This window comes from Suricata suricatta, chromosome 6, assembly GCF_006229205.1.
Source record: "Suricata suricatta isolate VVHF042 chromosome 6, meerkat_22Aug2017_6uvM2_HiC, whole genome shotgun sequence".
NCBI classification, from domain to species: domain Eukaryota; kingdom Metazoa; phylum Chordata; class Mammalia; order Carnivora; family Herpestidae; genus Suricata; species Suricata suricatta.
In genome coordinates this window covers 143446023-143458545 of record NC_043705.1, presented here as the reverse complement: position 1 = coordinate 143458545, position 12523 = coordinate 143446023, and the positions used below count along the sequence as shown (strand labels likewise).

At 55.1% G+C, this 12523-nt stretch overlaps 1 protein-coding gene across 1 annotated transcript in view; it reads right to left on the bottom strand.

Moving 5' to 3' along the window:
• Positions 1 to 2506: 2506 nt before the first annotated feature.
• Positions 2507 to 12523, bottom strand: part of NSUN2 (NOP2/Sun RNA methyltransferase 2) — a gene marked incomplete at its 5' end in the record, with an annotated part of 34223 nt that continues 24206 nt past the window's right edge. The window contains 5 exons of the mRNA XM_029941291.1: positions 2507 to 2728; positions 7071 to 7173; positions 7288 to 7378; positions 7955 to 8032; positions 10387 to 10531. Of these exons, the coding sequence (XP_029797151.1) occupies positions 2507 to 2728; positions 7071 to 7173; positions 7288 to 7378; positions 7955 to 8032; positions 10387 to 10531 (639 nt within the window). The remainder of the gene's footprint in view (positions 2729 to 7070; positions 7174 to 7287; positions 7379 to 7954; positions 8033 to 10386; positions 10532 to 12523) is intronic.

Here is a 12523-nt window from a genome sequence, read left to right as displayed (position 1 = left end):
AGGGAGATGCAGAATCTGAAGCAGGCTCCAGGCTCTGAGCTGTCAGCACAGAGCCCGACACGGGGCTCGAACCCACGGACCGTGAGATCATGACCCAAGCCTAAGTCAGATGCTTAACCAAACGAACCCCCTGGCGCCCCAGTGCGGCACATCATTCTAGGTGGACACGGGGTAACACATTTAATCAATTCCCGACGGGCCGACGGCTGGCAATCTGGGGCTCTTCCGATGCCCCGGGAGTTGGCCTTGCAGAAACACGCGGACACTTCCGCACACCGTTGTTGGGTCAGCCCCCGAAAGTGTAATTCCCGAGTCAGAGGGCACAGGCCTTTGAAACGGGATGAGGATCATCACGGCCATGCAGCGCGTTAGTCGGCGGTGTGTGTGCGGCGTGTGAGGGCGCCCTGCCCGGGGAGGGTTACAGACAGAAAGAACGTAACTCCCCGCTTCCGTCTGTGCCCTCCTCTGGGACTGAGCGCACTTCACGTGCTTATTGGCCATTAGTATTTATATATTTTGTCCATTTCTTTTTCTTTTTGACCTGAAGCATTCTATTTATCAATGAAATTAGCCTTTTGCTTTGGCATGCCTCTTGGTTTGTCTTTTTTCTTGATTACCTTACGGGTGTTTTTCTTTTTTTCCCTAAAGGGGAGAATTTTATGGAGTTGAATTTGTGAATATTTTTCATGTTTCTGGGTTCAGGGTAATATTTTTAAACGCCTCCCCCGCTCCGATGTTGCAAATGTCAGCCAACTTTTAAGTCCCCCTTTCACACGCACACACACACCACATTACACACACACACACACACCATATTCCACACACACACATTCCACACACACTGTATCACACACACATACCGTATCCCACATACACACACACCGTATCACACACACACACACACACACACACTGTATCACACACACACACACACCGTATCCCACACACACACTATATTACACACACACACACTGTATCACACACACATAACCATATTACACACACATACTGTATTGCACACACACACACCATGCAACAGTGGCATTGCTTACCATCCATAAGAATAAGAATTCCCACGTCCTCAGCTGGTGGTGGGGGGTGGGGGAAGGTCAGAGATCAGACTGTCCAGCCCCCTGTGTTTGCAGTGAGAGACCTGAGGGGACTACTGTCACTGGGGGTCACACAGCCAGCTGGCCGCGTGGCTGGGTGCACACAGGGAACCCACCTTTGGCGTCCCTGACTCTGCGCACCTCTGACCTCCCTCAGGTCCCCATCAGAAGTGCTGAAGACTGGCGTCCACAGCCTTCCATGGTCGGCTGCCAGGTGAGACTGGGTGAAGTTCAAATGAGTTTAAAATAATGCCTTAGACTGTGGGTGTTGGCCAGAATTCCGAGATACAGACACAACGCCAGGGAGCAAAGAGAAGAAATGGTTTTCGGGCCAATCCTTTTTCAGGGGAATAGAAAGATTCGGTCCTGAAACCGCTGGTCCTGGCCACGGCTCTCCCGGGAAGAATGGCACACGTAACAACTCAGGACGGGGAGCTCAGGAAGGAGGGGGCGCATGGTGCCCTGGGGAGGGGGGGGCGCGGTGTGCAGAATGGAGGCGCTGCAGCTCTTTTGGGATCCTGAGGATTAGTTAGTGCTTGCTTGCAGCTCAGTGGAACCCAGCCCACCTGATTTGGTCTAAGAGAAACCCCCAGAGTGGGGGGTGGGGGTGGCTGGCGGCTGATGTGCTGGCCTGCCTTCCTCTGTCTGTAAATTGGCCTCACCCGTTGCCAGCCCCAAGGGGACCATCCACTTCCCAACGCCTCTACGTCATAGCAAGGCTGGCGACACCTCAAGTATATCCGCCCGTCCTTCTGCTCCAGCCTGGAGCTCACTGGGGCCAGGACCGGAGGGCGGGTCCGGGCCCCCCTCTGGTGAGGGCGGCAAACCACCCCCTACATGCGGAGCTGGTTGCTAGGAGCCAGGTCAGGGGACTTTGGGATTGGAGGGAAGCCTGTTCAGCGCTCCCACCAGGAAGAGCTGAAAAATGGGACGGAAGGCTGGCGGTGAGGGGGTGGGGGCACGTGGGGAAGGCGACCTTCCACGGCATCATCACCCCCTGTTGGTGTGATCTTGGTGCTCATGTATATCGGGCCACACGGCCTGCAGCGGGTCGACCTGCAGGCCTCAGCCCCGCAGAGAGCATGTGGAAAGGCCATATGCCTGAGTGCCCTCCGAGGGCTGAGCGGGCCGTAGCACCCCACCCCTCCCCAGCACCCAGGCCTTCCCCGGGTGTCCCTGGAGGCAGAGCCCACCTGCCCAGGCTCCAGAGGCCCATCCTTCGAGGTCACAAGAAGTCACGTGACCCCCCCAGCACAGGGACCCAGCTGGCTCCTGCCACTCCCTCTCTCTTGGGCCAGCCCAGAGTGAGCGGGGCAGGTGAGTCCCTCCCCTGGAACAGGCCACCGGCCATGGGTCCGAGCTGGCCCTGTCGTCCCCTCAGCTAACAGCCTGAGGTCTCAGGACAGGGTCTGGGGGCAGGAGGCCACGGGCAGGTCCCCATGGTGTGCGGTCAATACTTCCTTCTGCGGCTGCTGGTACTGGTGCATTTGTCCCCGAGATGGGAGGTCTCTGGTCCTGGGCACATGCACCCCGGCCAAGGGCAGGCCCATGATGGTGGCAGCCACAGGCGCGCCCCAGACTCCTCCACGGGACTCAGACTCGTGTGCCTGCAGCGGCCCCTCCAGATGGCAAAGCGTGAGAGGGGTGGGCACAGGAGCTCCCACAGCCCAGCCCCGCTGTCTGGGGACCCCTACTGTCCCTTCCAGAGGAGGCCCCAGCCCTAGAGGTTAGGTCCCCGAGGTTTGGTGGGGTGCCGCCCGGGATTGGAAGGGGAGTCTTATTGTGTGTGTGTGTGTGTGTGTGTGTGTGTGTGTGTGTGTGTGTGTGTGTGTGTGGCATTACCAGGAAAGAGACAGGCGCTCCTGTCTGCTAGATTTGCAGGGTTCTTTAAAATTATAGCACAATGATACAGTGAATGATGATTTCAGGAGTAGATTCCTTAATGCCCCTCACCCACTTAGCCCCTCCCCTCCCACCCCCCCGCCCCCGCACAACCCCTCCAGCAACCCTCTGTAAGAGTCTTTAATCTTTGGTCCCCCTCCCTGTTTTTACATTATTTTTGCTTCCCTTCCCTTATGCTTATCTATTTTGTATCTTAAAGTCCTCATAGGAGTGAAGTCATATGATATTTGTCTTTCTCTGACTAATTTCACTTAGCATAAGACCCTCTAGTTCCTGCCATGAAGTTGCAAATGGCAAGATTCCATTCTTTTTAATTGCTGAGTAGTCCTCCAATGTGTATATATACCACATCTTCTTTATCCATTTATCCATCGATGGACGTTTGGGCTCTTTCCATGCTTTGGTCATTGTCGATAGCGCTGCTATAAACACTGGGGTGCATGTGCCCCCTTTGAAACAGCACACCCGTATCCCTTGGGTAAATACCTAGTAGTGTAATTGCTCGGTCATAGGATAGTTCTGTTTTTAATTTTTTGAGGAACCTCCATACTGTTTCCAGAGCGGCTGCACCAGTTTGCATTCCCACCAGCAGTGCAAGAGAGATTCTCTCCCTCCACACCCTCACCGACATCTGTTATTGCCTGAGTTGTTAACGTTAACTGTTCTAACTGGTGTGAGGCGGTATCTCATTGTGGTTTTGGTTTGTATTTCCCTGGTGATGAGTGACACTGAGCATTTTTTCATGTGTCTATTGACCATCTGGATGTCTTCTTTGGAGAATTGTCTATTCATGTCTTTTGCCCATTTCTTCATTGGATTATTTGCTTTTTGGGTGTTGAGTTTGATACATTCTTTATAGATTTTGGATACTAACTCTTTATCTGATATGTTGTTTGCAAATATCTTCTCCCATTTTGTCAGTTGTCTTTTAGTTTTGCTGATTGTTTCCTTTGTTGTGCAGAAGCCTTTTATTTTGATGAGGTCCCAGTAGTTCATTTTGCTTTTGTTTCTTTAACTCTGGAGACGTGTCGAGTAAGAAGTTGCTACAGCCAAGGTCAAATAGGTTGTTGCCTGCTTTCTCCTCAAGGATTTTGATGGCTTCCTGTCTTACGTTTGGGTCTTTCATCCATTTTGAGTTTATTTTTGTGTGCGGTGTAAGAAAGTGGTCCAGGTTCATTTTTCTGCATGTCACTGTCCAGTTTTCCCAGCACCACTTGCTGAAGAGTCTGTCTTTATTCCACTGAATATTCATTCCTGCTTTGTCCAAGATGAGTTGGTCATACGCTTGTGGGTCCACTTCTGGGTTCTCTACTCTGTGCCATTGATCTGAGTGTCTGCTTTTCTGCCAGCACCACACTGATGACGACAGCTCTGTGATACAGCTTGAAGTCCGGGATTGTGAGGCCTCCTGCTTTGGTTTTCTTTTTCCAGATTGCTTCAGCTATTCGGGGTCTCTTCTGGTTCCATACAATTTTAGGATTGTTTGTTCTAGCTCTGGGAAGAATGCTGGTGCTATTTTGATAGGGATTGCATTGAATATGTAGATTGCTTTGGGCGGTACTGACATTTGAACAATATTAGTTCTTCCTATGCAGGAGCATGTAATATTTTCCCCTTTTTTGTGTGTCTTCTTCAGTTTCTCTCATAAGCTTTCCATAGTTTCCGGTGCATAGATTTGTCACCTTTATTACATTTATTCCTGGGTATTTTGTGGGTTTTGGTTCAAGGGGAGTCTTTGATACATCCCAAAATGATTGTAATGAGCTTCATTTCCTGCAATTAGTTTGTTTTTGAACATTTCAGTGTCATCTTCCAAATGTAAAATCCATATTCATAAACTAAATAGTTTTTTTCAACTACACCCCCCAAAGGTCTCCAAAAGGAGTATGTCCCCACTGCCGCCCCTGGGCGCCTCCTTCCGATTCCTCATCCTAAACCATGCCATTAACGCTGCCCGCCTCCGAGCACGCGTCTCTGTGGAAATGGGGCGAAGGGCACTCAGCACCTGCTGGCTCCGCCGAGTCGAGGGGGACCTGGTGGCTGGGTGGGGGGCCGGGGGGCTTGTCTAAGTCCCCTCCCTGAATCCTGTGACAGGCGGCAGGCAGAGAGTCCCCCACTTCCTTCCTTTCACACTTCACCCCCAAGGCTGAGACACCTCACCTATCACCAGGGCAGAGAATTCAGTGTCCCCCGCGAGAGGCCCTATCACACAGGACGCCTGCTGCCAGGCGCTCATTCACCAACATTCACTCAACAGATGCTCGCAGTGAGCCGTGGGCACTGGCACGGGCTCTGTCTTCGTGGAGCTGGCCGACAGTGAGCACGACAGACGAGATGGTGGACAGCAGGTCAACGAACAGGTCCAAACGCTCCTCTCCTGGGCTTGCTGTGAGCCGGCGCAGCCTCGGAAGGTCAGCTGGTCCAAGAGCCTGGGCCCCTCTCTGCTCCCAGACCTCTGGCTGACGCTTGAGAACTCACTCCGGCTTCTGTTTGGATCCTTTGTGTATCTCACACTGGGGAAGGTCTCCACTGGTACTGTCACCTCCAGAGGTGTCACAGCCAGCTGGATGGAAACTAAACCCTCCCCACAAGCAGGCCTGGCTGTGTCCCGCGCTGTGAGGGGGACGAGGCTGCTGAGAGAGAGGTCCTCCTCCCTCTGACTCCTGGCTTTTGGCAGCTCCTGGGACCTGACCTCCAGAGAGAGAGCAACTGTGACCCCCACACTCAGACGCTCACTTAACCTGAGGCCACGATGGTGGTGTCGGCAACACCGCCTCCCCTGAGGTCAAACCAGAAGCACAGGGAAAGCCCACCTTCCAAAAAGAAGGCTTTGAACTGAAGCTGCCCACTTCCTCACGGACCATCATCACCAGATTTTATTACACCCTAAACTGGTCACTTTGATGAGTGAAAAATGGGATCTGTGAGTGGGGCTGTCTACTGTCCGTCTTCTTCTGCAAATTACCTATTTATATCCTTTGTCTACTTGCAGACTGTTTTATTGATTTGTAGAGGCTATTTACATATGGTTTGGACACAATGTGTCATCTACTATGTATATAAATATATGGATATTTTCTCGCAATGTGTCACTTTGTTAAAACCTTGATGAAGTCTTTCCTCTTTATCAAAGTACTAAACTAGTGTGAGTTTTTATACCTTTCCTGTTTATTCTCTTGGATTTTCATGCATGGATAATTATCTGACCTGCAAACAACAGCAGGATTTGTCTCTGCTTTCTTCAGGCTACACTGATCCCTTCTCCTGGTCTCCTTGCACTGACGGGGATTTCGGCGTGCACTAGCTGACGTGAAGTGATCGATATTCAGCAGCGTGACAGGATTTCTGTAAATATCCTTTGTCAAGTTATACAGGCTCCCTTCCATTCTTAGCTTACTTAGCAGACGGGAGCGTGCACCTGCGTGGGCGGAGCAGATGGGAGCGTGCACCTGCGTGGGCGGAGCAGACGGGAGCGTGCACCTGCGTGGGCGGGACAGATGGGAGCGTGCACCTGCGTGGGTGCGGACCCGGCACCCGCGGACGGAGCCCAGCCTCCCACGTGCAAACCTCCAGCCCACAGCCTGGCTCCCCGGGAACCCGCGGAAACACCCCCACCGCTTCATCAGCGTAAGGCAAATGACGGCCTCCCTCCCACGCAGGCTGGTCCCCCGCGCACCTGCCCTTCCCTCACCCACCTGGACTTGACGTCCAGACTCCTCAGGAACAAGAGCCCTGCATGGTTACGCATTTATACGTACTTTATGCTCTTCTGCAAAGACTGGCTCCTCTAACAAGTTCGAGGACCCCCCCCCCGAAAATGTAAATGGATCCAGGGCTATCAATGAGAGATGGCGAATTATTACAAAGCGTATCCGTCTGCGGGGGGTACTGGACAGATCCCTTCAGTGTGCACTCTGGACCCTACACTGCTGTGGCTGTCATTGTTTAAACCCTGAACTACTTAGAAGCCTTGTTACCATTTTACTTTAAAAAGTGCAGTCTTTGTCCAGACGCCAACAACAATCTTACAAAAAGTCTAATCAGAACACAGGTCTGTACTGTTTCCCAGGTGCCTGGATACTTTCGAGGGAGGCCAGGGTCCGCCAGTGCTGTGAGCTTCTCATCCACTGGGTTAGAGCGATCTTTGATGCCGAAGTCCGGCCTTGAGGCAGAAGGGACACGGAGTGGGGTGGGGGTGGGAAGCCAAGCGGTGGGGCCATACTCGCTGCAGCGGCAGGCGGCCGGGCTGTGCGTCCCGACCGCCCCGCCCCCGCACCGAAGGGAGAGCATAGGAACCGCACACGGACGCTCGGCTGGGAGGGCCCCACCGGCGGGACTGACCACACCACCGAGACTCAGCACCGTCCCTGAAGCAGACCGAGGAGGCAAAACCCACAATTTCAGCCGCTGCATACGTGACCGCACTTGGAAGGCACTGGCCGCGGCTCGCCTCCAGACACGTGGATCTGGGGAGTGTCTCCCGCCCTAAGTGATAAGGCAGGTTCATTGCGCCTGAATTGTTGATGCTACAGATATACCGAACACCTGCTTTCCTGGTGGAGGTCTGGAGCTTTCCATGTGCCGTCTGGCCCGGGCACGGAGTCTGTCGGGAGCCTCCCCTGGACGTGCCACACACACCATCCCACCTTGCTGGGTGAGCCGAGTGTGTGCTGTGGACTCCCCTGGGCGTGGGCTCTTGCCCCTCTGCTGCTGGTTTCCTCTGAATGTCACCCCGCACACCCTTCCCTCCAAGCCTGCAATCATTCCCTGTGATGAACCAGGGCTGGAGGCCCAGCCACAGTCTGAGCCCCGAGGGGACCCTGGAGCCCAGGGACGGTCCTGGGACTCCAGACTCTGCCAGAGAGCATTCTAGCAAGAACAAAGTCACCAAACGTTACGTGAGAAGTGTGTGTACTAGCCTTCCTGCCTCGGAAGCCGCTCACCAGGTCCAGCCCCCAGCAGGCCCGAGCACACAGCGGATCCCAGGGGCTCGGGGGCTCGGGGGGTGGTCTGGGAGGATGCTAGGGCAGAAGGCAGGCGGTAGAGCCAGGATCCCGTGTGAACGACCGTCTCCAGGGGCCGGGGCCTGCCCTCCACACCCGCCGCTCCCCATGTGCCGCGGACACCGGAAGGGCTCCGGGTCCTGAGAAGTGCTGATGATGACCTTGCACTTACAGCCTCGAGTCACGAGTCATGGGTGCCCAGGACAGATACTGCCCCCTGCGCTCCTAGATGCATGGCCCTTTCTGCACCACTTATATTCTTTTTTAATGGTTTTTTTTTATATTTGAAAGAGACACAGAGTGCAAGCAGGGAAGGGGCGGGGGGCGAGGGGAGACATAGAATCCAAAGCAGGTTCTAGGCTCTGAGCTGCCAGCACAGAGCCTGACGTGGGGCTCGAACTCATGAACTGTGAGATCATGACCTGAGCCGAAGTCAGGACGCTAAACTGACCGGGTCACCCAGGCGCCCATTAAATTCATTTTTTAAATGGGTCCATCACTCCCACGGTTCAATGTCCAACATCTCTACCCTAACCTCGGGCCTCCCTAACCTCAGGCCTCGGCCCCCCTCCTGCAAGGTTCCCAGAACCATCTGCTTTTGCCGGGCCCTTCCTGCACTGGTGGACGTGCTTTCAGACGTGCAAGTGCACGCATGTTTCTTCCTGCTTACACACTTCCTGCACCTTGCCTTCCTCTCTTACATTTCTAGGCGACCCCGTCACTTCTAGCACACGCCCAGCAGTGGCTACGCCCTGCTCATCTCACCAAAGCCCCTTGGGGACATGCAGGGTCTTCCTGGTGTCCTGCTGTGGGAAATGATGTCGCATCAAATGGCACTGCACACTCATGCTCTGCATTTGCCATCCTTTATTAAGAAATTTCTTTTCCTCGTCTCACCAGGAATTCCGGAGCGCAGCGGGCACAGAGGGTCTTACGGAGCAGCCTGCGCCTGTCTGTCCCTGGCGAGGGTCCTTCTTCAGCCACATCTGCCACCTCAGTGCCTTCTGAGTGGGGAAAAGCCCCGCTGCCAAGCGGTTGATTAAAACTGGAGGAAAAACCTTCAGTGTGATTGTTCACGGCAGCGGCACATTCTCTTGGTTTTTAAAGGGTCTCATCAGGCTTCGCCCAATTTACTTTTCAGTAATGGATATAGTGCTTAAACGTTTCTTTTTGAGGTAGAGAGAGAGAGAGAAAATATGAATGAGCAGGGGAGGGTCAGAGACAGAGGGAGACACAGAACCTCAAGCAGGTTCCAGGTTCCAAGCCGTCAGCACAGAGCCTGAAGTGGGGCTCAAACTTACGGACGGAGAGATCATGACCTGAGCCGAAGTCAGACACTTAACCGACGGAGCCCTCCAGGCGCCCCTGAGTAAGAGGGATGTTTAGAAACTCTCCCGCCCGTGGGCTCTGCGTGTCTTCCTGTCTGCTGTCCCGTTGGCCGTGATCCCAGCACCGGTGCCCACAGCTGCTGCGCCGGCCGACGGCTCCTGACCAAGCGCGGGCTCCGCGGCATCTGGGATGAGCAGCCCGTCCTCTCTGTGGGGATGTGACAGGCTGTCCCTTGAGAGATGCGGAGATGCGGCAGTGAGGCTGTCCCTTTAGGTCCTTGCTCTGGAGCGGGGCAGGTTCCAGAGCAGCCGCTTCCCGGTTCCGGCGCCCCAGGCGCGCTGGGAGTCAAGGGGAGCGGGGTGTGGGGACCGCCGCTCACCCCAGCCCACAGTGCAGGGGACGACCCGGGAACCAGCCGCTCGCAAACGCGCCCGGGTCTGACGCTTAGCCGGGGACCGCCTGTCGCTGCCCTGGCCGCCGGGGGGCTCTGCTCCCCTCCTTCTGCGGCACCACCCGCCTGCTTGCCAGCCTTGACCCCCCGGCCCGGTTTTGTTACCATTCTGGTACTGCAGCATCCTCGGGAGGCAGCGAAATCGTATGTGTGCATCCAATTCGTATCTCCACCCAGAAAGACCCTGATCATTCTGAGCTTTGATGAGGGTACAAGTTTACATGTGACACAAAATACTCAGATTTTAAACAGCCTTAATTAAAAAAATAATACACATAAATACGTTTGTGCCTCAGCAGATTTCATTCATTTCTGGCCATTCTGAAAAGTTGCTGACGTCTTGAAAATCGCGACGGCGTGGCTGTTGCCGCGTGGAGGTCCGTTCAGAGGGGCGGAGGCCCCACCACAGGCCGGGCAGGCTCTGCTCCTGCCGGTCAGGACGTGGTGGGAGGCTGGACTCTTGTCTTTGTCGCTTACTCTGTGACACATTACTGCTTCCCTTTTCTTACCTATAAGTAGAGTTAGGAAGACCCCTGCCCCCCTACTAGGTGGTTGGATTAAATGAGTCACAAATCAATGGTCAGGGCTCTACCCAAGTCACTACCCCCATCCAAAGGGGCTGCGCCCTGGGCCAGCCAGCGCCACGCCGCGCTGGTCTGTAGGGGGCAGCAGAGAGACCGCGCAGGGGGCGGGCCCAGCTCCCTGGCTGTGGGGCCCTGGGTGCCCAGGCTCCTCCACTGGGAGCGACACACACAGGGAGCACCAGCAGCCAGGGTGCGGGGCTGGAATCCACCATAAGGTGTGACACGCACGTGTTCACGCGCACACTAAGTGTGTGTGTACAGATGCACCTAATTGCTAGTCCCACCTGGTCCACAAGAAATGATCCCCAGCAGCACTGAACACCCCCAACTCCAGGTCTTAGTTCCTAAGCCCGTGAAAGCCGGGACTCCCGGGGGCGACTGCAGGACCGCGGCATCTGCAGGACGGGTGCGTGTGCAAGGCCGGCTCCCAGCAGCCACCTCGGGGACAACGCGGCCAGCAGCGTCCGTAATGATGGCACCGCGGGGCTGACGGGCTGACGCGGGGACTCAAGTCCCCGGGAGAGGCGTGAGTGAACAGGGGTGACCAGAGGAGGAGGAGGAGGAGCAGGGACACTGAGGATGAGTGAGTAACGTGGTGGGGTACAGAGGGCAGCCACGGTGCTGAAGGCTGAGACGCCCGGCCAGGAAGCTGGATAGACCGGGACAGGTCAGGGTCAGGGCAGGTCAGGACCGGGGCAGGTCAGGGTCAGGGCAGGTCGGGACTGGGACACAGGCAGTCTGGCAGAACTTGGGCCCGCCCCGGGGACAAACGAGACCAGCACACACCTCGGGAACTGCGTGAAATCCGTCACCGGGAGGCAGACAAGTCCAGGGGGCCTCCTCCCGCGTTCCAGGGAGAGAACGGGCCCGCTCTGCAGCATTCCTGCTGAAGACGCGGGGCACGCGGACACGGGACAGACCAGAGCCGAAGCAGTCCTCAGAGTAACTGATCTGCGGCCCCCGAAGATGTCAGCGCCATGGAAGACAGCCGCTCCCCATCGGAAGGGACTCGAAGGGGCAACAGTGGAGCGCCGCACGCTGCTGCAGAGCGCGGGCCGCCGGGCCGACAGGGCTCCCAGGACTCGACGGGCAACTGGGGTCAGCGGCGTTTGTGCCACAAACACGTAGGAGGTGCTTCCGCTTTCAGCAACGACGTGCAGTCATTTTCCACAAAGAAGTAAGGTCCTTATCTTTCAAAAGTTGCTGGATTCACTTTCTTACACGTGATTCAAAGAGGTGGGCAGGGGAAGGAGCAAGGGGACCGATAAACTAAGATCGTTAAGAACCGGGCTAGTGAGGGCACAGGGGACACATGCACAACTGTCAGGCTGTGTTGAAAACCACACCACCAGCCCCAGGACCTTGGCTGGCGCACGGCAGGAACTTAGGAAGCGATGGAGGAAAAGGGCCCCGTGGTGCCCGGCCCACCCTGCGCTCCCCTTGGCACAAGGAGGGCAAAGGCCAAGGACAGCGCGTGGTGACATCACTCGGGAGCGACCGCACGTTACGACTCCTCTAACCCGCTAGAGTGTGAATTCCACCATTTCCGTCGGCCCAAAGACCAGGTCACTCCTTCTGCCTAGGGAAGGGTAAGATGAGTCACACACACACACACCACACACACCACCGTTGATGAGACACACACACACACCGCCCGGCGTGAACGATTTTCTCACAGCCCACGAGACAGCTCTGAATCTGACAAAAGTTTATTTGACTTTTATCGCGAAGGCACAGAAGTCGCCGGAGGGTCCAGGTGTCAGCCCACCGCACACTCAACGTCACACTGCAGATGTGCAACTTCATACGGTTATGAGTTTACAGAAGGGTCTTCCAATGACTCGGGGGTTATAGACTCTTTCTATAAATAATAATTAAAACAAATAATTAAGACCAATATAGGCATAACAGAGGGACTTGAAAATTCCTTCGAGGGCAGTTTTGTTTCTTGAGAGAAGTTTTAAGACCTTAGCGGTGAGAGTCTATCCACTGCCTGAGACAGGCGGTGGTCAACATTGTCAAGGAAACAGTAAACAGCAATTTCTAACGGGCTAAACAAATATTCTGAAAGCCGTACTGAGGCCGTTTCGGGACTGCTCTCTCCTTCCCACCAGCCTCCACAAACACGCGCTTTCTGGTTCAGCA